The 26849-nt window shown below is 39.6% G+C and overlaps 1 protein-coding gene across 1 annotated transcript in view; it reads right to left on the reverse strand.

Annotated features, from left to right (window-relative positions):
* FREM1 (FRAS1 related extracellular matrix 1) overlaps positions 1 to 24701 on the reverse strand; it is a 73088-nt gene extending 48387 nt beyond the window's left edge. The window contains exons 1-7 of the mRNA XM_042877502.1: positions 24444 to 24701; positions 9124 to 9626; positions 4737 to 4831; positions 3872 to 4173; positions 3176 to 3372; positions 2207 to 2530; positions 316 to 424 (exon numbers count right to left, since the gene is read on the reverse strand). Of these exons, the coding sequence (XP_042733436.1) occupies positions 316 to 424; positions 2207 to 2530; positions 3176 to 3372; positions 3872 to 4173; positions 4737 to 4831; positions 9124 to 9354 (1258 nt within the window). The 5' untranslated portion in view covers positions 9355 to 9626; positions 24444 to 24701. The remainder of the gene's footprint in view (positions 1 to 315; positions 425 to 2206; positions 2531 to 3175; positions 3373 to 3871; positions 4174 to 4736; positions 4832 to 9123; positions 9627 to 24443) is intronic.
* Between the last annotated feature and the right edge of the window lie 2148 nt (positions 24702 to 26849).

Raw genomic sequence — 26849 nt, forward strand, 5'->3', positions numbered from 1 at the left:
TCTTCTCTTCTCTTCTCTTCTCTTCTCTTCTCTTCTCTTCTCTTCTCTTCTCTTTTCTTTTCTTTCTTTCTTTTCTTCTTCTTTTTTTTTTTTTTTTGTAACTACTTCTTTATTTTTCATTTCAATTAAAGCATTTGAGTTTCTACATTTCTCCCCCCAAAAAACAAGTAGAGAAAAAGATAGATTTGCATTCTTTTCACTTAGTGATCCTTAAACTCCAGACATAGAATTGAATTTTATAGCTCTGTCAAGATTTCCGATGTCCAAAGTATGATAAATTCTGTAGCAGAATAAACTGAGGAACAGAGATCTCACCTGTATTCCATGAAACCCGAGGAGCATTTGTATCTGCTGTTCTAATAGAAAGTTGCACTATGATTGGTAAACTCCTCTCAAAGTAGAAGTCGTGAACCTCAACCTCCAGCTATAATATAAGGAAACAAAGAACTTATTGGTAAAAAGAGCCTGAAAAAATAAATATACCTCAGAACCCATGCAGTGGGTTCTTATCTGAGAGAGAAATCCTAGGAGATTTTAACATCAGATAATAAGTTAAAGAAAGAAACTTGATTTAGCTTATAAAGTATTTGAGATTCTGTACTTGATCTTGACTTCAATGTTCTTCCCAGCAAAAGATGGGAAGGGTGATTTGCAATGTGTAGCAATCAATTTTAACTGTAGATTGGGACACAATCAACACAGCAATTAACATAAGACTTTTTAATATCAGTAATAAAGGAATAGGACTTTTCCCGCTTTTTAACATCTATCAGACTAAAAAAAATTGGAAGGAAAATTATGGACTGGCACAGAGAAACAGATTTTAAAATTTTATATCTATATATTTAAATATATCTGTCAAACTGTTCATTGGCCTAGAAATTCTTAAATCTGCAGTGAATTCCAAAAGCAGAGTGGTGAAGATGTGCTCAGAGAGCAGAGTTTGGTAGGATGACAGTTCCTCACATTAAGGAAACAGCAAAAAGGCAGCTCCTCTGACAGCTGAGGTTAAAAAAGGCAAGTTCTATCAGCAAGAGATGCCAAATTGTATTGCGTCTGCTTTGCTTTCCAGTTTACCCTTTCTCTGGATTATCCTCCTCTGATTTCATGTTTCTTTAGACAGTTTCATTGCTTTAGTATCAACTGTTCTGTTTTGTTTGGGTTATTTCTTAATTATCTCATCTGATTTAATTTCAGTGTATTTATATTCTCCTTCAACTGATTTCTCTTCCTCCCATCCCTGTTTTTTATGGTTGCCACTTATTTTTCTTATTTTATGGTTTCTGCTGGCACACTATTGAATTCCACAAAATGTTTTGATTACTTAAAAAGTAAAGCAACACTGTCCCTGAGGTGGGAGACATTCACTTTCAGCACTCTGTGGCAGATCAGACTCAGAGCGACAAACATCACTTACAACAAACGTGGAAAAGGTAGAAGTGATGCTCTGTTCTTCCACATAAAATATAAATGTGTTTCTGCAAACTTGGCCTTACTTACTTTGGCAGTGTCTAGTTACTTACTTACCACAGATCTGCACCAGCCTACTCTCACTGTTTCTATCAAATTTTCAGAGTTAGTGACATAGTTTTAATCATCCTAGCAGGAACTACTAGGGACCCCTTCATGCTGCCCTTACACCACCGCTGCTGCAGCAGGCTACGAGATCCAGTGGCAGTCTTGACCTTTGTCTGCCTTCTGTGGCTTTAGGTATGTGTCTAAAGAGCACAGAGTTCACTACTGTCGCATAGGCATGAAACAGAAGTGGAAAAAGAATAGCTTGCCCTACCAAAGGCTCTGGAGTGTGTCTAAAAGAAGAATGATGCTTCTATTCCCTTCATTAAAAAGGGATAATAGAAATAATAATTATAAGAAGAGCAGCAGATGAACAAGAAGATGAACAAGAAGATCTGAAAAATACTGTTTTGATATTCACTCATTGAAGGGTTAGAAGTCTTTGAGTTCAAAGAAATTACTTTAGTTGTGAGCAAAGACCTGGTTTGCATTAGACAGGTAAGCTGATATCAGTAATAGCTGAATGTGGTAAAAGATACTGTCTTAGACCCTGCATTGCATACAGTTAGAGAAACAATATTTATTTTTTCTGGAAAAAAAAAAAAAAAAAGGAAAAAAAAATAAGTGTTTATTTACAGCTTATAGAATCTTGAGAAGAAAAACAGAGAATGTTCAGGAATCACACTCTTACCTCATAATTCCTCTTCTCTGTGTGGCTGTTGTTTGGAGGCTGATAAGCAATGAGTGTTTCACTGAGATCTTTCCATGTGAAGGAACCAACAGGCTTTGTGTGGTCTGATAGGTGAGTAATGAAGCCTTGCAGAGGTGGCTTTGTAATGTTGAACACCAGCAGGGACTTTGGAGTTTCCTTGTCTTCAGCATCAACCGTTGTGGTTGTAATGGGAGTTAAAATAAATTGGTCTACTTCCAAGATGAACTTTGTCATTGGAACAGCTTTGGGTATTTGATTGGGCGTAGCACTTTTAATCTGAACAGGGAGCCACGCATACTCAGTCTACAACAAAGAGAAAAAGGAGAACTAAAAGGACGGAGTGAAGCAAACTAAGTTCAATTTTCATTACCTTCACATTCATAATTGGGACACTTGTTAAAGTGATATATTATAGAAGAACTTAAACATCTTATTGAAAAAAAATGCCCAGAGTAAATTATTTTGATCTCAGGAAAGGTCTTCCAGGTTCACTCGTTTTTATTAGTGTTCTTAATTCTGGGCTGAAACAACATGCCTAATTTGATGCGAGTTTCATGAATAATTTTACTTGACAGAAGCATGTACATGAGCCATTAATTATTATTAACTGAATATGTTCACACAGCTCTTAGATTATTAATTACTATGTATGTTGAAGTCAGTGTAGTTCATGCTCTATAAAGATGTGGAATAATGCCAGGGTTAATTTTTTCTCCCAGTCTAAACTACTTAAGACTACCAGTAAACATCCAGAGTTGCATCTCTGTAGCATACTGTCATAATGCATTTAATCTCTCCAGCTGGCAGCAACAACAATGAAACACCCACAAAGACCCACTACCTATCTTAAAGATGAAAGGGAGCAACAAATTTCTTTTTTTCTTTTTTTCTTTTTTTTTTTTTAATCAGGAAGACAATCGAACATTGTAAGGTTGCATAAGATTCTACCTTGTGCAGAGTTTTGCTTCTGCTATCTGTGAGATCCAGCCTCACTGGAATATAATCAATATCTGGTGAGCGAGGGTCAAGGTGCTGATACCGAATGCCCTTCCTCAGAAACTCTTCACAGCTCATTTTTGTGTTATGGATGACTCTCAGTCCCAACACACAGCTCCCGTTTCTGCACTGCTGGCCTGGGCTGTGCTCTGTAATAGAACAGAAACCATAAGGAAACAGTTAACTGAGCAGAAACCAGTGTGGGAAGCCTCTTCTTAGGGCTGAACTAAGCCTGACAAAAAGCCAGTGTGATGGCAGTTAGGACTCCTTTCCCATCCTAACTTTTCCTACAGGCTTTTGTTCTTAACTGAGATCTTTCTGCTCCAGCTTCCCTTGGTTCTTGGGGGAGTGCTACCTCCAACAGTTCCCGGTGCTCTTTGTACAAGGTTTTGGCATTGCCAGAGTCATCACATTGATCCACAGATCTAGGAGCTAAAAACCAGATTCCTGTTTGGGAATTACCGACCATCAGTGAACTGAATTTTGCCCCACACAGACATCATGATCCTTTCAGTTTGCAAGACAGCTCAAGCTGTTCATTAAACTTCACATGACCCACTCTTACCCAGCATGTCTGGAGCAAACAGCAGACTTAATCTGCCAGGACTCTTTGAACCTGCTAATACAAACAACTAAAGAACATCATACTAGGGCCAAGGAGGAAGCTCTGTGGTTGATCCCCTCGAAGGTGTTTCTGCTGCATGTCCTCCAGCATGAGCTGGCCATGAGCAGGGAGGTTGGTTTCTGAAGAAGCTATGGAAATGGTGCATTCCAAATTCATCTTCCTGTTGTAGTCAAAAGTGAGGATGTTCTTGTCAATTGCCCTGGACAGACCGTAGTATTCAGGCACCTCCAAAGCTCGGGAGCGCATTTTGATGATGTTACAGTCTGGCTCAAGTAACTGTACGTGGAGGGTGAATGTTTCTACAAATGTTTCATTTTCTGTAAACCTACGGGTAATAAGAAAAAAATAATTGCACTTCATCCCCTTTCTGATGCTCTTTGTAAATTTGATGTTAACTTCACTTTCTAACAAAATTACTGGAAGCCTTTTCTCTCTTGTGCACTCAGACCCCAGATCTCCAGAGGCCATGAGACACAGCTGCTCACCTCTTTCTACTTGTAAACAGATTTTGAAAAGGAATAGGTTATTTATTGTGTATACTCAGGGACACACGTCCCTGTTAGCAGTAAAAACAGAATATTGCTGTGCTCTCAAGTACTGCTACCTCTTTCAATAGCAGTCAGAAAAATCACTGGTTTTCTGTAATGAACAAGCCTGGTAATAACAAACACATTCTCACATTCACATTTTTGCGTATCTGAAATGCACTGCAAATAATGTGCCTGTAAATAGATGGTTGGTTGGTTGTTCTTTGCAGCTGCTGCAGCTGAATCTATATAGTTACCTCAGGTACAAGAGAACCTGTTTTTCCCATGAAAAATGGTCTGCTTGCTCTTCCTGAGAGTGCTGCATTGTGACAACAAAGTATGATGACCCGGTGTTGCTTACCTGTACAGCCTAAGCATGACTGTGTCTGCGTCTAAAATCGGACAACCGTTGTGGGTATACTTGACTTCATTAAGGTGAAAGTGACAGTCAAAAACCTATGCAAGAGAAAGAATAGACAAGTACAATGCTATTGAGGAAGCTAACTTCACAGCTTCACTTCTCTCTGGCTGTTGGCCTGGGGAAATCTTTAATCTTCTGTTTATTCACCCATTCTTTGGTCTCTCAAAGAAAGCCAGAACAAGCACAGTAACTGGGGATGCTGGCACTCTGCCATAAGAAAGGCATACCAAGATGATTGTTTCTTGCCACCACTTCCCTCCTCTCTCCTCTAACTTAGTAATCAGTTTGAGCTCTCACTTCTCTGTTATCACAGACTGTGGATGTGTGGATGCATCTGTTTTCAGAACAAGAACTGTTTTCAATTGGTCTGAACTGCCAGCAGTTCCTGCAGAATTGTATTGAGTTAAATTGCTTTTAAAATTGCTTGTGACTGTAGCTTGATTATACAGTAAATCCTATTATTGGATTGGCCACTATAATTGGAATACTTAGAGTCTGTGAAATTTTTCTTTTGAAAACTTTGCTACATCGGATGTTTTTGGAACACTGACTTTGTACTTGCAGCCCTTTGCTGGATCAGATGATGTTTCTCTGTACCATACCAACACCCAGTCTAATCCTGTGACATAAAAGCAACCAGAAGTTCACATCAAATGTGCACTAACTAATTTAAAAGAGATTAATTCTTATGCCACACCTGGTATGAATAAGATTTTGAAAACTTGCCTGACCACTGTACAGCTTGTTCATAGGCAAAGGATGCTCATATTTTGTATTTGCAGAAAGAGCATGTTATTGTCAGCAAGAAAAAAGAAGTTAATCACTACATTTCTCATGTGATTCCTGGTGAAGTTAAATTTGGTTTTGATTCAGTTTTTAAGGGCAGTATTCACATGTGATTAGTTCTTCCATGGACTAAAATAAAATCTGTTTAGCATTCACTAATACTTCTGATGAGGCCAAACTAATGAGAATTAACAGCAGATGCAGTTGTCAGACAAACAGCAACTCTTTGCAGAAAATAGAGATAATTTCATACTACCAAGGTTCTCTTAAAAATGTGGCTTGCTTTCATTAGCTACGTCTTCCCAGCCACTTTGGGGAATGGTAAAATGGAAAGGGCATTCTGGTGAGATTCTAAAACGTTAACTGAAATTGTGATAAATGGAGAAATTATTAGATGCTCTGTATTTCAATGTAAAAATGAAGTAACCTTATGATTATTTATTCAGTATAGAAACATGCAAGTTCTAATTCTATGCAGTAGCTAGATAGAAACAAAGGCCAGTAGTTCTTACATTCTTCATGAATCCATGAAACAGCCAAGATACATGTCTGTTAATTGCACATTAATAGTTAATTTAGAAATTAGGGTTTATCATCTCTTCTTGTTACATTTCCACTAAAGTTATTCTCAGAGTCTCAAGATATGTGATAATTTTTCTATATTTCATGTGATTTCAAAAGGTGCTGCCTGGTTTATTGTTTATCAAAAAGTACGTCATGCAAAGTCATTTTTTTCCAGTAAGTAATTAATTAGTTTATTATCAGATACATATACATGAATTTACCACTCTGTTTCAATTGGTTAAAATAACCTCGGGCCAATCCGTAATATTGCACCACAGAAGGCACAGTTGGTTTTTTTATTTGTTGGAATTGCTTAGAAAAAGAGGACAAGAACAGCTCATGAAAATCTGATTCACATATGGTGAAGGTTCTGACTATGTTGTGGTTGTTTCCAAATCGCAGAGACATTCATTATTTCCAGAACTTGGGAAACAATATGTGTTTTCTTGTTTTTTCTTTTGCCTCTTTTTCTTTGTGCAAGATAAAAAAGCATGAAAGTGAGAGGTAAGTAATGAGTTAGATAGTCCTAAGTGACATTATGTGAAAAAAGATAAGAAGTCAGAGGTGTCGAGTGGTCAAGTTAAACAAAAATACAAATTATAGAGAAAAGCTGCTCATATTATAGCTTCCTGCAGTTCAGTAACATCACTGGTGTAAATCAGTGTAGAGCCTCGAGGTCTGTAAGACTGTCTGACTTGAAGGCTTGACTTGCACATGGCAATCAGATATTCCTCCAATGATACAACTCCTGTTCGTATCAGAGGAGACTGCCTACAACAGAGGAGCTGGTTACTCATATCAGATAATTGATTTCTTTATTTACAAGACATCATTATTTTCACCACTTAATTGTCAACAAGGGGGTAGAAAATGAAAGACCTTTCCACAAAAGTCTGTTAACACTGATTGATTATCTTATATGTGTATAAGACTCAATCTGCTTTGCAAAAAAGAAACATCTGTTTTATATTTCCTAATATATTTTCCTTTTATATGAACAGCCAGCTCTAATTGTCTATAAACTCAGTGGGTACAACAAAGGAGATCTGAATCTTCTCCCAGTTACCACCACGCTTTGTTTTTTTCCAGTTCAACTGCTTTTAAATTACAAATTATAATTACATTGTCACACATTCCTAGTGCATTACTCAGTTTAATGACAGTAAAACAGATCTGATCAGGGATACTTTCTGGATGCATTATTTCCTGATAGAAGGAGCATGAGTGGCAACAGGATGGCCAAACTCTGGCAAACTCTTTCAGGAATGGTTAAGGTTTAGGCAGCACATCCAAATGTGTCATAAAAAACGAGAAGCCCTCATCTTTTAAAAGTTGTTTTGTTCTTTCCTACCTGGAGAATAGGACTGTAGATAAGCTGAGTTGGAAGCATATTGCAGTGGTCCTACCTCCAAGAGGATGCAGAGGGGAGAAGGCACTTTTCCTAACTTTTCCTAGGACTCAGGACAGGACATATAGAGGGGAGACATCCCACACCACCAGCCTGGTACCCCACCTTCGCCTGCCCAGAAATGCTTACCGTTTCAGGTGAGGTACACGCACAGCCTCCAAGAGGTTAGAGACCTCTGCACACGCAGAGACTCAGCTGTGCATTCTCAGACTGGGACCATGACAGAACAGACATTTGAAGGAGATTAGTCTGAGAGCAGAGAAAGACAAGGACCGTAGGTATACCAGAAAGTAAGTTGTGATGCGTACATATCTCCTGGTGCCTCTAGAAAATGCTGACTGTGCTTAAAGCATGCTAGGTTACAGAGTAGAAGTGGCTTTTTCAAAGTACCTAGGTCCTACTGCACATTAGTGGCTGAGGCAGAAATTGAAAGCAAATTCAACCACACAGTTAACTGCCCTGCATACAAAAGTGTTCTAGGCAAAGAGGCATGTAAGTTTCTCCTTTTCTTCTAGTGGATCAGACTGGACCAGAGAAGTGGAGGGAGATAAAGAACCCTGAGCTTACAGAAGCTCTGGGGAAGATTCCCAGCAGAGGCCCTGTACCTCCTGGGGCCAGGCTCTGGAGGAGAAAACACGCTCTCTGCTCAATGCCTGCTGCTTTCCTTGGGATAGAAAGTTTGCCTTTACTTTGGCTGGTTTGCCTCATGGTGCAAAATGGTGCAAAAAAGAAATAGCCGACAAGCAGGCCAGAAGCTTTGAAAAACCTGAGACTGGTGTTTCTGCATTGGCCTTGCAAAGACCACCAGAAGCCTGAGAGGAAGTGAAAAACTAGACATATGCCAATTTGTGGAAGTGTATGCTTAACAAAACTTTTCAAACATAGACAAAAGCTGTTGGGTTATGGTTCATTTTAAAATCATTAATCTTGTATTTCTACCGTTACATTTTCTTGTCAGTTATTTCTAATTCCTTCTTCCAAAGACTTCGATGGGGAGATTTTTTGAGCAAATGAGTAGCAGAACAGTGACGTATAAAATACATTTCATCATTCCTACAAGCTCAAAATTTTAAAAATAACAATTTTTTAAAATCAATTTGCCACGTGTTAGCAATTTGGCAGTTGCAGAGCAGAGTAAATAATACTGTACACAATGTGCTTATTGTATGTGATGGTTTTTTCCTAATTGTTTCCAAGGTAGTGGCTGTGTGACTGAAATGCAGAATGCTCTAGCTGGCTATGCATTACCCAAGGGACAGTGGATACTGCAGTGGTAGAAAAACAGGCAACTGTGAGACTGTGAGAGATGTCTCCTAACCCAAAGTTTTGAAATGCCCATTCTACATTTGTGAAAGAAAGCTCTGACCAAAATCATTTTCATGCATCTGTGGTATTTAACTCAGCTTTTTTTTTATTTCAGGAGTGCTATTCTCTGTCAACTGGCTACTTTTAGTAAAAAAAAAAAGTTAATCTTATTCACACAGAACATTCAGATTTGTGTGTTTTAAGCAGTACCCAAAAAGAATTATGTAAAGCAATATTCAGAACAGCAAAACAGGGCCCAAATACCTGTGGGGTTAGCTTCCCAACCCTTTGCGTTATTGGCTCGTTTCTCACAACTTCGACTTTGCACACATCCTTCTCTCTGGGGATGGAAAACTTGAGGTCATCTTCTGACAGGAAAACAGACTGTCCTTTCATCACTTTAATGCCAAGGTTGACACTTATAAAAGAGGAGCAGACAACTCTTAGGAGAACAGACAGCAATAGCAACAACCAGGTTTTCACAAAGGGCTTCATATTGTGAGGCTACGCCAGCTCTTTTCTGCTAGAGGAAAAGTTCTTGACAAAAGGAGTCTTCTCCTCCCTCTCCAGCAAACGCTCACCGTATAATGGAGGACCAAAACGTCAGTCACAGGTAAAAACGTACCACGTTTTCTATTAGGATGCACCTTTTAACTGCAGTTTGAACAGACGCCTTTCAAAATATCCTCAAGTTTTTATAAAATTCATTGGTCAAGCCTGAGAAAATGGCGAATGTTCTCTCACACCACTTTTAATGTCTGTAAATCCTAAAAATAAACAGAGAGGGAGAAATGATATAAGGTATTGAACGTCTGTTGAAAACAAACAAACACACTTCCTTATTGTTGCTTTATAATTGTTGTTTATTTCAACAAGCAAATGAACTTTACCTTTGAAGACAATTATTAAGAATGCATGTGCTCTGAAAATTAGCTTTGTACCGATGAGTCTTTCTATCTCAACAGATCAGCTCTCAGTATGGATTTCAGGCACCTCAGCACATAGAATCATTTGCTGCATGAGACCCCCTGCTATGGGACATTTTTGCTGCTGGACCACTTTAGCTAAGCTAAATAGCATTTTAATAAAAGAGTATGAGTATCTGAGTAATTTCGAAGTACAGAAGGGAGCATTCATTTGGATTCAATGTAGCTGAAGGTAAAATAGAGGCAGTGTGGTCTTTTGTTTAATACCTTATCATTTTGCCATTTAATGGTGGGAGATGGAGAGGGAGGAGGCATTTAACCTTTAGTTTAGAACACATTCACTGTACCTCTCTATTTTTCCTTCTACAGTGACAATTGCTACATGGCATTCTATGATTCTATGATATGATACCTGAAGCTGAGATTAATCTTATTTTTCATGTTTATAAGTTTAAAAAAAAAAAAAAAAAGTAGATATTTTATTGTTGAATGAGCACTGCTGAATCTTTATTACAGCTCTCTAAACTGAATCTATGGCCCAAAGAATATGAAACAACATTGATTTAATTAAGTCTGATTAAATCCTTAAAAATTCCAAGAATTCCTTCAAGTTCTGACAGATTTTTAGTATTTTGACTACTTAATTACATTATATAACCGTGACCCTATCAATAGTGAAAATACGTGAAAATGATTTAAAAGAAAAAAATGCATGTATCTCTCTTTATTTCCTCCATTAATGTCCACATAAAAGTGTTCTCTTTACTGATTACTGCAGAATGACCTGTGAATGGTCTGCAGTGGCATGTACTTATCGGACCAGTCCTACATTTCACTGAACAACACTTAGGAATTTGATCAAAATTATCAGCTTCTTAAAGTAACACGAGAGACATCCATTCATTTCAGCCCTGATTTAAGACTGAAGTCTTTGCAACTAACATACGCTGAAAGTTAGATGTGTGTTGACTACATAATTTGGATCCCAAACCTTTACTCTTCTTTTTTTGGTTTTTATCTAAAAATATTTCCATTTTGCCCTGAAGTTATGCAGCCAGATCAATCTGAAGAAAAATTCACAATTCTAGCCAGAAGGTGTAAGAGGTAGATTGTGTTTTTGCAGTGGAAATTTCCAGTATTTCTGTATGTAGTGTACGATAACTTTCACTGACTAGTTGTGCCATTTCTCCCCTGCCAGTAGGGGGGTGTGCCCATTATTGCAGTAATGAATAAAATGCCCTTCACAGATATCTTTGCCTGATTGGAAATTTTTGATCTTGAGCATGTTTCTCACAATTTGGTGCTGAAATCCAGGAACAATGTCTCCTGCTCTGAGCCTGTGCTTCTACAGCACAGGGCAGTGCACCTCGCTCTTGTTTCTGCAATCCTGTGAGTTGGCAGCGGTGGTTCAGCGTGGAACCGGCTGCGGACCTGAGGATGTTTTTAAGAGGCAAGATCTGTGAACAGCTGGGGGAAAGGGACGGACAGTGGGCACTGCGGTGATGTGTGATAGCCCTTATAATTCCTGGCAATTCTGTGCACAGACCAAAGTAAGAACAATCAAGTGTGATTAAGTACTGCCTTGGAGGTCGAGGTCTGGTCTTAGGTTGTATGGAATTGTCTTGCAAAAGGGTTGCTTGACAATCCACATCATTTCCTAGAACTGAGAATTGGTGTGTGCAATGCTGCAGAAGAGCATCTCCTGTAGTAGCACAACCAATTTGCTGAGAGAAATGGGGAATAAGTTCCAAGGTGGGGGACAGAGAGAGGGCCCCTGGAGGAGTGCCCGCTATAAGTCCTTTAGGAAATATGTTGAAAAATTGGAAGAGAAACTCAAAAACCAGGGTTAAGGATAAACAGAAAATGATTAGGAATTGTATTATTGTATTACCTAAAGAGCCGATTATAGGGAATCAGTATTTTAGCCAAAATACGGGTCTGAGGAGGAGTGCATTTGTCAGGCTTCAAACATGCACTTAAAAGTAAAAGTACTCTATTATTTTACTGTTTTGTTTTGCTTTGGAGGAGGAGTCCGCATATGCTTCTTGTTATATTTAGGGAGTACAGCAGTTAATCACGGCTAGACAAAATTGTGTAGATAAGGAAGAACAGAGAAACTCCAGATGGGATCCTTTAAGCTGTTTACTCCCTGTACTTCTCCCTAGGATTAAACTCACTCGCATTCCTCTACGAAATGGTGTTTCCCCCCCCCCTTACATCCTGGCCTTGAGTCAAGTCCTGTAACTACAGGAGGGAGGCCAGAGACAGCTGACAGAGCAGAGGATATTGGCTCGGATCAGCCCCTTGACAGCCCACCCGAATCGAGCTCTGTGATTAGTGCTAATATTGAAAAGAAAAAGTTCTGCCAGCTTGAGAAAATATAGAAACAATGCAAAAAGGACATTATAAATTCTCCTTTTGCTAAATCTAACTCAATTAACCCCACTAATACTTCCATGTATCCTCTTAGTGAAGTTCCAGTGTTATCAGAAGATACAGGATATGTAAACTCCCTTCTACTTACTAGTGGAGAGGTGAGAAATTTTAAAAAGGAAATGAAATCTTGAGTGAAAGATCTTACTGGATTAGCAGAACAGTTTGATCAATTCTTGGTCATCTTTAGCTTATAAAATATTGGGACTTAATTTAACTGGAAACACCTTCAGAATAATAGGGGTGGAGGGATCAAGAATGTTGGTTCACTTTATGAGACTATTGAATGAACATGAGAAGATAAAATAGCCACAGGGTAATTGTTATATGTGCCAGAAGCAGGAACCAATTCACAGGGGAGAGATTTAATAGTTCAATTTGATTGCAGTTGAATACTTGTGGAACAGGTATAAAAGTGTCAAAGATCTTGTTAACAGCTGCTGGTGAAAAAGAAATGAATCCAAAGGTGTGGGCAGGGGAAGAAAACCACAGGTGGACTCACAATTACTCCCTTAAAGAAAAAATAACTGCCCAAGGAGGGAGTGAAGCTGTGAAACAGCGACAATATCCCATACCTTTAGAAACCTTAGATTACCCTTAGAAAGGATAATGGGTCTAAAACCTGTAGTACAAACATTGGTTAAGAATGGTCTTCTGGGACTCCGTATGTCACTCTATAACACTTCAATTTTGCCATTACAGAAGGCAGATGGCACCTATTGACTGGTACAAGATCTAAGAAAAATTAATGAAATAATTCTCAAATGAAACCCTCTGGTTCCTGACCCCTATACTTTAATGAGTCAGATCTCTCACAAACATAAATGGTTTAATGCAACAGACTTAAAAGATGCTTTCTAGACCTGCATTTTAAACTCAGACAGTTGAGATCTTTTTGCCCTTGAATGAGAGGACCCAGAACTGGGACAGAAGTAGCAATATAGGTGGATTGTTTTACCCCAAGTATTCAGGGAATCACCTACTTTATTTCTTTTTATTGTATTTTATTTATTATATTATTTATATACATATATTATATTATAATGTATTATATTATTTTTATATATTATATTATTTTATATTTTATATTTATTTTAACTAATTAACTGCTGGAGAAAGTTTTGGAAAAGTTTCAGGTTGAAGAGGGGGGTAAAGCTGTTACAGTATGTGGATGATTTGCTGATTTGTGGAACAGAGGAGCCTATCAAAGTAAAAGAGACTACAAGTAAGCTTCTGGATTTCTTGGGAAACATGGGCTAGGGGTGTTTGAAAATAAACTGCAGCATTGGAAAAAAAAGTCAAATACTCTGGGCATTTAATTTCTGAAAGGAAATGGAGAATTAATTCTGAAAGAATTCAGGGTAATGTGCAGCCTCCTCTGCCCAGGACAAGGAGGGAGTTGTGCAAGCTTCTAGGTCTAATTGGATACTGTAAATTACGAGTAGAAGCATATGTACAAAAAAAAAACAAAAAAACAAAAAACACCAAAGAGATTTTATCTAAAACTATCAGAGGGAGAACCCAATGTATTATAATAGACAAAGAAGGGAAAAGAATTAGTGGAAGTATTGAAACAGGACTTATTCACAGCACCTGTGTTAGAACTGCATGCCTTAAAGAAACCATTTCACCTTTTTGTAACTGTAAGTGAAGAAGCTGCTTTAGGAGTTCTAACACAAGAATAGGGAGACGAAAGAAAACCTATTGCATATTTGCCTAAGCTACTCAACCCTGTATCTCAAGGTTAGCCCAGATGTGTCCAGGTGGTAGTAGCAACTGCCTTATTGTAGAAGAGAGTTCGTGTGGACCCTTCAGGGGTGTGAGGAGCAAGTTGTTGATTTGTTGATTTTACGTGTTTTCCCCCGAGGAGATCACTCCACTTTTGAGGTTTCTAGAATATGTGTGTACCCTTTGGGGATACTAGGAGCAAAGCGTTGAGTTATTGATAATTTCCCCCCAAAGAGATTGTTCCACATTTGTCAAAAAAAAAAAAGGGGGGGGGGGGGGGGGGGGGGGGGGGGGGGGAGGGAATGAGGGCAGGAATCCACTCCTCGACCTCTTAGAAAAGCATGGTGCCAAACCCTCCCCCGTGGAGTTGGAGTGGGCACAGAATAATTGGCCCAACTTAGAGGGAGTCGCAGATCATATTGCTCCACAAGCAAACTCGTATGAGGGAGGAAAAGGGAAAATCAATCATTTGTGCAGTTCTAAGAACTGCTCTCACTGCTGCCGTAGAAATCCACAACAAACAGCACACAGCAGAAACCCATATTGTTCAGTCCTTGCAGGAGTTGGCTACACACCTGTAGGACCAAGTAGAAGATCTTAGGGGACAGTCAGAAAAAGAAGAACATTTGAAAGTCCTCCTTCAGCAAGCTCTTAGAGAACAATTGGTAAATGAGAGGGAGATTAATGCTAGTTCCCCAGGTAGTGACTTTTATCCAGGAGAAAATCTGGAAAATGTGAGAGCCCAAATAGACAATCAGAAAACCTGGTGACCCTTCTCTGCCCTCTGATAGAAATTGGGCATGCATATGAAGAGAATGAAGGTGGGTATTCTGATGTTAGTATTGAGGAAGTCACCTACTCTGTTACCAAGGTGGCCAAATTAAAGAAAGATTTTGGTCGCACCCCTAGGAAATCAGAGACAGAGTATGTGTGGAAAGTGCCACTAACAGGGGGAGAACAGATCCTGTTGATTGAAAAGGAATCAGAGCGTTATTGGGGACTTTTCACCACTGGCAACCGCTGTGCCCTGTGCTCCCTTACTCAAAGAGCTGCTTACTGGGATGATTACTCCCCGGGACAACGGATGTTGATTGATTTGCTGCACATTGATCCTGTCCCTTTAACCTCAAATAGCCTCTTAACAAATACATCTGGAAGGCTCGAGATGATCAAGGAAAAAATGTACAAAATTAACCACCTGGATTTCACCCACTTTCCAACTTTGGTTCAGTTGGGACCAGGAATTATTGTCGTTGATGTTTTCTTTTCCAGTTATGCTTTCTCTAACCTTGGTTCCTCTGGAACTGGGAAGTTCTCTCTTTTGCTTTCCAGATACTAACGAGTGCTGATCCTGTTGCTGTTCCTCACATATTCCCTTCTCACCCTGCTCCTTTCTCTGGGATCCCTGTGGTATCATTAATGTCACTGTTTTAGACAGGCATCTTCTTCAGATTAATATTTGTAATTGCTTATGCTGACCCTATCACATTCACTGGCTGGTCACAGTCCTGTGCACATATTGGGCATACTGAGTGTATGGGACTGAATTCTAATCTTAACAGAGGCTTAACCCTTTCAACCATGGTTAAGCAAAGTGATGAAATATATTCAGGAAATGAATGAGGCCAGGATAGTACTGGATAGTACCCTGGGAAGATGCAGGACAAAGAATAAAAGTAGGGTGTCAGATGAACAAGTGATCTACGTATATTGAAACACACCTGCAGTCTTCCCTGCCAGCACTGGGAACCAATCAGCAATTCTTTTCTAATGTATTATCTCCATGGGAAAGAATGAAAGAATTAATATGAAAGACCACCAGTTAATTGTAGATGCGCTCGCCATAACTCAAAATGTATTCCTAGCTCTTAGTTGTAGATGGTAAAAAGAAACACTTAACACACTGAAATTTGAAAGGTGATTTGGGTCAATGTTATGAGGGAAGATGTAACTGTGAGTGAGTCACCAAAGAGTTTATCAGACTCCTTGATAGACCCTGTTACTGTGAAACCTTGGGAGTCTGGAGTGTAAGACAGAGAGCAAATGGGATCTGTTTGAGTTTAATGGTAAACAGGAGGTTCAGTTTGTATGCATTGTTAATCTTATCACACTTAAGAAACATTTCATCCTTTATCACTGTTGTTTGGGAGAAGCTAGGCCAATTAATTGATTAGAGGGACAGGAAAAATTTCTTTCTCATAAGTGAATGGTATATAAGATGTATGTTGAACACAATAAAGCAGAACTATTTGGAGAACTGTTCTGATGCTACAAGAAACTGTGAGAGCTCTCTAACTCGACTGAGTGCCAACAGTGATTTGGGTCAATGTTAACAAATTTGAAAGAATTTCAATCTTAGTGTCATCTAGTTAATTTTATTTATGATCCTGTTAATATCTTTGCCACAGCTTTTGTCCTAACAATGCACAGTGCTTTGGTATGTACCGTATACCCAATCATTGCAGTGGCTCTGAATCACAATGGGGTTATACTTTACCTGTTAGAACACTGAGTATGGGCCCAACAAAATGGAAACAAATGGCAAACCATTGATGTTAGTTCATGTGCTGTATAGGAACAACAAGGATTTATTTGTGAGAGTAATACCATCAAGACTCAAGACATTTGTCTTGACACTGAGCAAAATATTTGGCATTTTTAGAGGTATCCCAATGATAACTCTGAAATAGTGCTCATCAAAAGGATGTGTGTGTATGAGAACCTCTTATAATTTTATACTCATAGGTGATATTATTATAGATACAAACAATCATTCAAATGTCTGTGTTTGTATGTTTGTAACTTTATTTGTCTGTATGTGTTTGTAACCTTACCAACATTATGGGATGTGATTTTAATTATTCAGTTCCAGTTATGTCATATCAGTTGTTGTGGTCCAATCACACATTAATCCACAATTTGCCACCTGCCCCAGTTGGAATGAATCTTGCTTTGGTGAAGAAATTATTGCAACATGACAATCTGTACCAACTGCTAGAACACATCCAAGATAATGGACAAAAAAACCCAAAACTTTGGTTACTGCTAACCATGATACAGAAGAGATACACCATGTCCTGGAAAGGGTGAAGAAGGATGGAGAACACCACTGTCGGGAAACACTCCTTGGATGGTCACCAGCAGCAAGAGGAGTTTTTAATTCTGTGGTTCACTCTGCTCTGATCTTCTTAATCCTAATGCTAATGTGTTTATTGCTTGTAATTATATTGTATATGAAAGTCTGGCACATGTTGAGGCAAATAACCCGGCTCAAATTTCCCAAGGAGTCTGAAAGTTGGCATAGGTGTTAGATTACTTTTCCTAGCCTCCAGGTGATCCATGGGTAAGGTGAGTCCTGTTATGTACATTGGCAACACTTATTTTGTTCCTTTGCTTTTGTGTGATTTTAACATGTATCTTTCCCTTCTTCCCTCATTCCCCTTAATGCTTTTTTTTCTTGAAACCACCATGGGACAGTGATAACAAGCTTTGCACCAGTGGGTGGTGTGAGAAGTGGGAACAATGCCTGGCTCAAAGCTTGTTCAGAGGCAGCCGTCTGAGACATGAGAAGATGGAGAATGCTTGACTCAAAGCGTGTTCAGCAGCATGGATCCAAGGCATGACCTGCCCAGCAAGTTCTTGGAGTTAATGGTTGACATCCACAGCTTGATCCTGGGGAAAGTCAGTCTAAATTCTGGCACCCACTATAAAACCCAAGACTGAGTGCAGATACCAACCTCAGGCACAGGCAGTGGTTCCTTTTCTTACCTTGCACCAAACACTGAGAGCAGAAAGGCTCCCAGAGGAGCCACAAGCACTTTGTCCAATTCCACAGTGAAAGTGTAAGACATTCCCTACCACAAAATAGGTCCCATAGTGTCAGTGTCTTACAGACTTGCTTTAACTGCTTTTGCCTGAAGGCATTGTTCCTCTGTCACAGTACACATATGCTTGTCCCGTATGTTCCTGCAAGTGATCTTATAGGACTGCTTTCCTCTGCAGCTGACTGAAGTTCTTGAGAAGCATGATCTCACTTTCTCCATCTGGGGATGGCAAAATGAAATTACAAGAGATCCCTTCAGCCTCCCTACTGCTCTGCCCTTCACACCATAGTGGGGCTGGATTCTTCCCTGTTGTTTCTTGATGTGTCACCTCTGCCTCTGCATCCAGAAAGAACAAAAGGCTGAGGCATTAATGTCAAATACACCATGTTATTTCAGATAAATTTAGAGACTTAATGAAACAATGATGTTTCATGCATAATTTTAGGAAGATTAGTGCAGCATTTTTAGATTAAGTTGTTTCCTGATTGATTTTCTAAGAGTCTGGCTGGAAGGCAAGAATACCTGAACCAGATGAGCTGTGTGCCAGAAGCAAAGCAGTCATGTCAGTGCACTGTTGTTGTATTCTGCACTATTTGCTATCTGTCTTAGCAGGGTTACTGATGACCAGGGTCTGGAGTGCAGGAGAGTCTGAGACAGCTGACTTTGCCCAGCCTGAAGTAGGGGCCTAGGGGGAAGCTTATTGCTACTTTCAGACATCTAAGAGAACCTGGAGGTGCATACCAGAGGGCCAAGGTGCAGCAACCAAAATATGCAACAAGGGATGTTCACCTCAGATACTGGGAAAGAAACACAACAAGCACACCATGGAGCACATTGCCCAGAGAGCCTGTAGTCTCTCTGTGAGGAGTTACTGCAGGTGTCTTGAAGCATCATGACCACTTTAGATAACAGGAGATAGATTGTTTGTAGGTGGTTGCTGCCCACATATCAAGAACACTGCACAAAGCCACTCCAAATATAAGAACCAGTAATAGATAGCCCTCTGGGGCTGCAGTCAGCAGAGCATCCCACAAAGGAACTTTCGGTCCCTAATAAGATAAAAAGATCAGAGTTCATCCAAAGGACACACTGAGATGACCACCAGAGGGCTCAGGACCACCACCACAATGAGACCACACATGTGCAAGGAGGTAGAACCCCAGGTTAGTGATTTCAGGGAAAGTATTGAATAAGTATGTGCTGTCCAGGAAAACATTTACATATGTAACATAAGTAATGTAGGTAAGCTGAAGGTCTTTCATGCCAGATACACATGTTTAGGTGGAGGTGTTCCCCTTGCATCTGGCGCCGCAGTAAAAGAATGACTGCTTCTTAATATCACATTGGTCTTAAGAGTTATCTTTCAGGCTGGTGTTTTTGTCTGGCGTCTTTTACAACCTAAATCACGCTGTGATTGTATGGCTGTGATGACACAGTTTTCTAGACCCTGGGACAAAGCTAATTACCTGCTTTATTTTTGCAAAACACTTCACTGTGTTCTCCAAACTGTAGAGTGATTCCCAAGATACCAAATCTAAAATTACACTGATGTGGTGATATATAAAGAGACCTCTTTGGCATGATTGGATGTAGACTTACCAACCCCTAAGTTGGGAACCTGGAAAAGGAGTCTGCCTTCACTTATTTGGACAATGATTATTCTTCTTGGCCCAAAACATGACCCTAAGGATGTATCCAAGGCACAAGGGATGCTCAGCACGGGGGCTCTGAAAAGCTTCTCATCTATCAGTGGAACCCTCTCCCTGCTCTTCAGATGATCCTGAGTGAGAAGGCAGAGAGAAAGGGAAACTCTGGAAAGCCAATGGATGTGACTCTGAGGAGCTAAAGGAGGAACAGAACATACTGGAGGCAATTTAGTGGAGAGTGACAGAGAACTTCAGATACCATTTGTTAAACATTTTCTACAAATACTAAAGTTATTTTCCTTTAGGGCTATTGGTGCATATGTGAAACATTTTGCAATGGTTAATTACAAACATAAGTGTTCTCACCAAATACAACTGACTTTCAGAGGAGAAAGGAAGAGAGAGGAAGGGAAGGAAAGGGAAACTATAAGTCCCTAAAATTATCCATAAGTTATGGAATGTTAGTTGCTCTCCCAACAGCAGACTGTGGAGAGAACATAAATCTATGTAGGACCCATCCAGCTGTGTCAAAGTAGAACTGGTCTTTTAGATAATCTTTCAAAAATATGTATGTACCACTGCAATGGTACATTGATGTACCACTGAATAGAATTTACTTTAAAGAATGTAAATATCAATGAAAGTTTCAGGCAATTCTTATTTAAAGTTATAAATCCTGAGTCTGATTCTGAGGAATGTAATTAAAGCTAATGGCATGTAGTTACAGTCTAATCCCAAAGTAGATGTGGAGAGACATCTACTAATGTAGAACTACTGAAAATGAGATCAGAAAAAAACACCAGCAGCTCTCAGTTGTAATACCTGAAATCTAACTAAAAAAATGTGTAATCACTAGCTAACTTGAACAGCAATGACATCCAAAATCATCATTGAGATTTGGATGAGACTTCAAGAGCTTCTCTCCGTGTGACAAAACCTCCAGCTGCCTGAGAGATTTTACTGAAGAATGGCATTCAAAATCACCCTCATTTTTCGCAAAGCTTGAAAGGAGGACAATTGTTGTGGGTGGGGAGTTGGCCTGATTTATTTTAATGAACAAGATTGACCACTGGTTGCTTTTTGTTGTTTTTTTTTTTTTAAGGAAAGATTAAAGAAAACAAATAGTGGCCTTGCACACATTCTAGGAAACAGAGATTACTGTTATTATGGCAATTAAAAGTTAGCCCATGGCAATTAAAGGACCCTAAAATGTTTAACTGGGGGATTGCCACTTCAGAATGTGCAGTTAATCCATGACCTCCTTCAAATGTTTGTTATTTAACATCTTTATTCCACAAACTACAACTAAAGATTACAGGCCACAGCCAAACTAAGTACTGAACAAGGTACTTGCTGATTTAATGAATGTTAGGTGGCAGTTTTCTTCTTAGTGCCATATACTCTTTTTTCTTTCTTTTTCTTTTTTTTTCTTTTTTGTTTGGACAAAACCTTTGCATTTTTTCTGGAAAGTAAGGAAACAAGTGTTTCACTGCAGTCAATGAATAGATCCTTCTTCATGAAATTAGAAATGTGCAGGATGTAAAGCACATCCAGACATGTCCAGATGCTCCTCTGTTATCCTCTTGCTGCAGCAGGACAATACTTACTAATTAAATTTAAATATGAAGGAGAGGAGGGAGAGATTGATACTGGAGATTCTCAGTCATGGGACAGGATAAAAACTAGTAGAAAACTTGCGTAAACAGTAAAACCAAATGGCTAGATTAGCCTTTATTTTGATTTTGTATACAATCAAATGCACTGCAGAGAGGGAACAAGAACTACACTTCCTCACAGAAGAGCAATCTATAACAACAAGTAGGTGGAAGAATAGTTTTCCCTGGTCCACAAAGAAATGAACTTGAAAGTGATTATTAAAAACACCTCTAATAATGGCAACCATGGAAAGGTGAAAGGAGGGAATTTCCCAAGAGATGTTAATTTACAAGAGATGTTTCATTTTAGCAAGCAGCTAGCAATGGATAGAAGAGAAACAGGACATACACAACAAGCAGCCCAGGACTAGTCAGTGAGCACTGTACTCTGTCCTGCGAGGATAAAACTCTTAGCCTCAGCTCAAGTCATGAATTTGTCAACTGAAAGCAAAAACTAGGGTATTGCATTCATTGCTTTTTTGATAACACACAGCTTCTAGCTCTGTAGCCTCATTCTTTTTCATGGCCTTTGCAAACTATGGCCAGATCTCAAACATGAGTCACTAGAGGAGCTCTGCTCATGGCAGGACAGCTCCACCAGGGGGTGAACACATCCCTGGCCTGAAAGCCCACTAAACAGGAACAGAAAAAGCCTCCTGTGCAACAGACAGGAACAGGAGCCTGTGTCTGACTGTACTACACTGACCTTGTTGCACTGCACCATGAGCTGCAAGATCTGATACTTCTGCAAAACAGTTATCCAAAAGTGGTGATGAAATGCAGTACCACTGACACACTGCAGGTCTCCACAGCAGTATGTATATGCTGATGGATACCACACACTCTGTGTGGTAACACCTGGCCTTGTGCCTCACATTGCAGAGCAACAGCATGGCAGAGGGGTTACAAACTCCAGCTTTTATGGATGAAAGTCCATGGGGAGAGGTTTCAATGTTTTTACACACTGTTAGTAGTTGTCTGTTTTTTTGGGTGGACAGGAATGATGAGCCTTGATTTTAATGGAAAAAGTTCTGCATTTCTGTAAAAGAGGATTTCGCAGACCACTCTGCACAAGGACAAGCTCGCTCAGGGGTGTACTGCTGCTTACTGAGAAAGAGCTGCAATCGTCTGCACATGCTGCACAGAGGATTTTTTTTGAATGCTTAAATCTTAACAGCTGGTAGATGGTGTGGTTTACACTTTCCCACAAACAGAGTTAATCTCTCTGAGCCTTAGACATGTTTAACTTTAAGGTTTGTTTGAGCTTTTCATCTAAATCGCTGCTATGATCTGGGAGAAAAATCCAAATCCACTGTCTCTGCAAAAAAGAGACAGTCTCCTGTTTTTAGATATCCAAGGGCAAAAGAATGGATTTATGGCAGACATCAATTTCAGTTTCCAAAGTGGTGTGAGCGGAAGTTGCTGCAAAATCACAAAGTTCTTCTTTTATGAAGAGTTTTCTTTAATAAGAGCGTATCTTTATGCATTCTGGATGCCTGCATGCTACAGCTACAGCCTGTGGGCTCATCTGGTGATGCAGTGTCTTCAGGGAACTGGAGGTGACATTAGTCAGAAAATCAGAGTCTAACAAAGGTTTGTCTTCACAGCCAGCTATCAGAGTTCTTTGACATGCTGTTCACAACGATAGCAGCTAGTGATAGCAGTTGGGATGGCAACTTCCCAAAGACAGCCTGTTCAGGCCTCTTGCCCCATTGCCCAAAAGGCAGTCACATCATTGTGAAGATGTAATGCCGCAAGCTGTGAAACCATGAATTTGTGCATGGATACCCTTGCTGCAGCAGTTGTAGCCCTCACAGCCTTCATTAGCTCAAGGGAAGTTAATCAGGGGACACAATCACAGCCACAGAGCCTCAGAAAATGGGAGAAGCCTACCTTAATGCAGGTATAACCTTTCAGCAGCTATAATCAAGCAGATTCCACTTTTAAAGTAGTGCTAATCAGTTAGTGCTGTGTTACTGTGCTGTTGTTACTACATGTTAATGCTGCTTTCTAAATTCACTGTTAGATAGACTGATGAGTTGGTCAGTATTTCTTTTCCTCATGAATAGATTCACTTCTGTTGTGCTGTAGTTAATATCACAAACGTTATTACAGCAGATCCTTCAGGGACCGCAGAAAATTAATTTGATGTGGAAAAAGGCCTGGAGCAACTCCAGTTAAAAATTCAAATCACTGCCTAAGAAGCTTTTTATTCATTGTCAGAACATTTGCCTAACTTTTCTCAGAGCAGGGATCTATGCTGAAGGAAATTTTCAAACTCTGAGGTGCCTCAATGCAAACCAGCTTTTTCTTTAAGCAAGGTGCACGCACTCATGTTTGCGTGCAAAATAAATACCAGAGAAGAACTGTAACAAAAACGTTGGCAGGCCCACAGCAATAACACCCAAGTAAGAGAAATGAGTTGAGATGACTTCTACAGATGTGTGCACACTTTTGCTGTGCAAGCAACAGGTGTTTTGCAGTGTCATTGCCTCCCACAGACACAGGGGCACGTGCCAACAGCAGCGATGCATTTGGCATGAAGTCCTGAGTGAGCTGAGATGATGAACTTCTGCAATTCTATGAACTGCAGAAAATGTAATTTCTGAAATACCCTTTCAGTAACTGTTTCAAGAAACTATATGTGATTGCCTACAGGACTTGCTGAAGTATCTCAGCACAGCACAGAGTGAGAGTAACTAATCTCTAAAAGCTGTTTCAGAGTTTAATTACAAGTGTATATAAGTGAGCAAGAAACAAAAAGACCACAAGCATGCCTTTGTGTGGTCAGAAGCACATAAACATTTACATGTACGTACAATCAGTGAATATCCATCTAATTCAAATGAATAAAGTCAGCTGTCTAAATACGAACAAACATGTGAAAGCTCTCACAGATACCTGCTGCAAAATAAAAGTCTACAATTTTGAAGCACTCATTTAAAAAAACAAAAAAATCTTCCATACTGAAGGATTTCATGTGTTTTCTTTTTTCAGTGCTGTGTATCACATTTCTCTCCCTCAGTGTGTTTTTATTAAAAAGACAGTTGTAATATAGGAATGCTCACTAACTGTTTCCAAGCTTTTATAAAACGTAAAAGCATAAAGTTTTATTAGTGCTGGTGGAAGACAGCCAGCGTAGGCTAGAAATCTGTATCAACTCAAACCTTAGTGTAAACTAAGTTACATGGAGCCACAAACAACCAGCGAAACCCAGCGCCTGTTCCCTCTTATGGAACTGAGCTTTCAGCCACTCCAAGTACAAAAACGAGCGAGTGCCTCACTGAGGCATTCATTAAGCCATTCAAGACTGTTACAAGCACAAACACAATAGTATTCACAGCATTCGACAAACTTGAAGCAGATACTTACAGGTAGCAGCATTACTTCGGGAGGCTGAGCACAAGATCATGCTGTATGAAAGGAATGAGTGTCACTGACCCAGTAATCTCTGTTTTTAAAAGCTGGCAGAGAAAGAAACCCAAGGAGTGGGCGACAGAGGGGAAGACAGAGTGAGAGAGATGAAATTCCAGTCTTTCTGGTCAGCTTGGCTGTAGTTTCCTTTGTCCTAATAATCAACAGTAAACACTCTTTGCTTGCAGGATTGCTTCTGGCTGCAGAGCCCCAGAGCACAACTGCTTTCGGGCTGCCTATGATAAGGGCATTCTGAGATGCTTTGGAGTGTTTACACTCAGCAGTGCTTCTCTGGCAGCCAGCCCCCGGATCTTCGCTTCCCCTTCTGCTAGTTAAGTCTGTTGGGACTAGAAACTGAGCCCCTGTTAATAGCGTTTGCTCATTTTTTCTTCCCACTTCTGCTGGCTGCCTGTCTGCTGTGTGCACTCACACAGACACATGCACACAAACTCTGTGTGCATTAAAGACAAGAGAAAGACTTCTGAGCTAAAATCTTTTCAGTTCCAGTTTATCCCCACAAAAAAAAATGGAGAGAGAATCCTTACTGAAAAACAGATATGATTCATTTCTTCCCAAAGATAACATCAAGGCAGATTTGATCCTTTTTTGGGGACAGACCATGAAATTAAACTCAAGTGAATTATTGATTTTTTGTGATGTATATTGCATGTTTACAAGTGTGATCTGTTTTAGAAACTCAAATGTTTGGCTGAATGTGGTTCTAAGTCCTATTGTGTATGAAAGTTTTAAGTACTCAATCTAATACCCATTTGTTTCACTGACTGTTGCTGTTGCTATGAGTATTCAACTTTTTTTTCCAATTCAGAACCACAGGAAAGAGGAAGGGTATAGGCTAAATCCCAGCAGTGGCACAGTATCTCAAGATACCCCTCCAGCCTCTGTCCCCATATTTAAATCAGATTTGTAGTTATGAGTGTCTGCTGGGACCCTCTGTGAGATTTTCTGCCACTCTGGTTCGTTAGTGTATCCCGAGAGCTCAACAGCACACACTTAAAAAACACAGAGGCTGTAATGCAAAGTAACCTTTCTCAGAATTACCAGGGATGGATCAAACCACCTTTATTCCCTCCTCAGTATTTTAAAGCTAAAGGCATTTTTAATCATTGAGAACGCAAAGGTTTTCAGCCACAGGAGCATTGCTACAAGTCAAAGGGAGGTGAGGGGAAAGGTTGGTGGCTGCTTTATGTAACCAGGGGTCAACTCCACCGTGAATGTAACTGCATGGCATGTCACCTCCTCTTGCATGATCAAGGATGCTGAGTTCAACCCTCACACTGAAAGGAAAATATCAATGGTATAAAAGAAAACCAGTAAATATTCCCATGGCACAGCATAAAGGCAGATGAAGAAAACAGTCACTGTTGAAAGTTAGAATGAAACTCAAAGCTGTACCATGTGTAACACTTTACACTCCAGGCTGTATTTGCTTAAGAAAAAAACACTAGGAAAAAAAGAAAGTAACAGTAACAGTATCAGAGATGTATAAAATCCTGGTTTTCTGACCCATACTAATCCTTGGATTTTTTAGAGTTTCAGAAGAATTTGGAATGAGTGCTCGTCTGCTCTGAGCCATGTGGATGATGGTAATTTGTATGTTCATATTTGTGCTTACTGAAACGTGGATTCCAATTCACTGAGATGAATGGTCTATTTGTGCTGTACTGTGATCTGCTGTCACATTCTCTATAGAGTAAAACAAAATTACCCAAGTTTTCTTGAGAAACATTAGAGCACTGAAGAGAAGATACACCTTCTGTGCATACACTAACTTCTTATTTCAACATCTGTCCACACAGGAAACAGAATGCTCTGTTTCCTGTGAATTAAACGTAAGTACAGTTTATACCTCCCTAATTGTCAGCTGCAATCTCACAGCCCTGACTTGACGTAAAGGTGCTCATTCAGCTGTTGCTTGTAAGCTTTCTTTAACAGGATATAGTAACAATCAGTTTATTTCTTTCCTGGCTTTTACCTGCAAAGGAAAACACCAGAGATATAAGATAGACAAGAACACACAAGAAGAGAGTGATCTCCTCTTTTATTTCAAATTACATTAATAAGCAATGTCCTAAATTAATACAATGTCTACTGCTGTGAGGAGTACACTGATCTTCACTCAGTCAGCACTTCTGTAAGAAGGATGAGGTTCTAGATGCAAGAAAAAACACATGCTCATCCAAAGCCTGAAGATGCATGTGGGAAGATCTGCTGAACTGTGGGGAAAAACAGAAACAATTACTTCTCAGATGGTCAATAGGAAAATAAGTGCAGTCATGCTGACGGAGAGCTGATCCTTCTGTCTGTCTGTAAGGTAGCCCTGCATGGGTGGTGAGGCACTGGCAT

This window comes from Lagopus leucura, unplaced genomic scaffold, assembly GCF_019238085.1.
Source record: "Lagopus leucura isolate 7727_CA_CO unplaced genomic scaffold, USGS_WTPT01 Super-Scaffold_100018, whole genome shotgun sequence".
NCBI classification, from domain to species: Eukaryota; Metazoa; Chordata; class Aves; order Galliformes; family Phasianidae; genus Lagopus; species Lagopus leucura.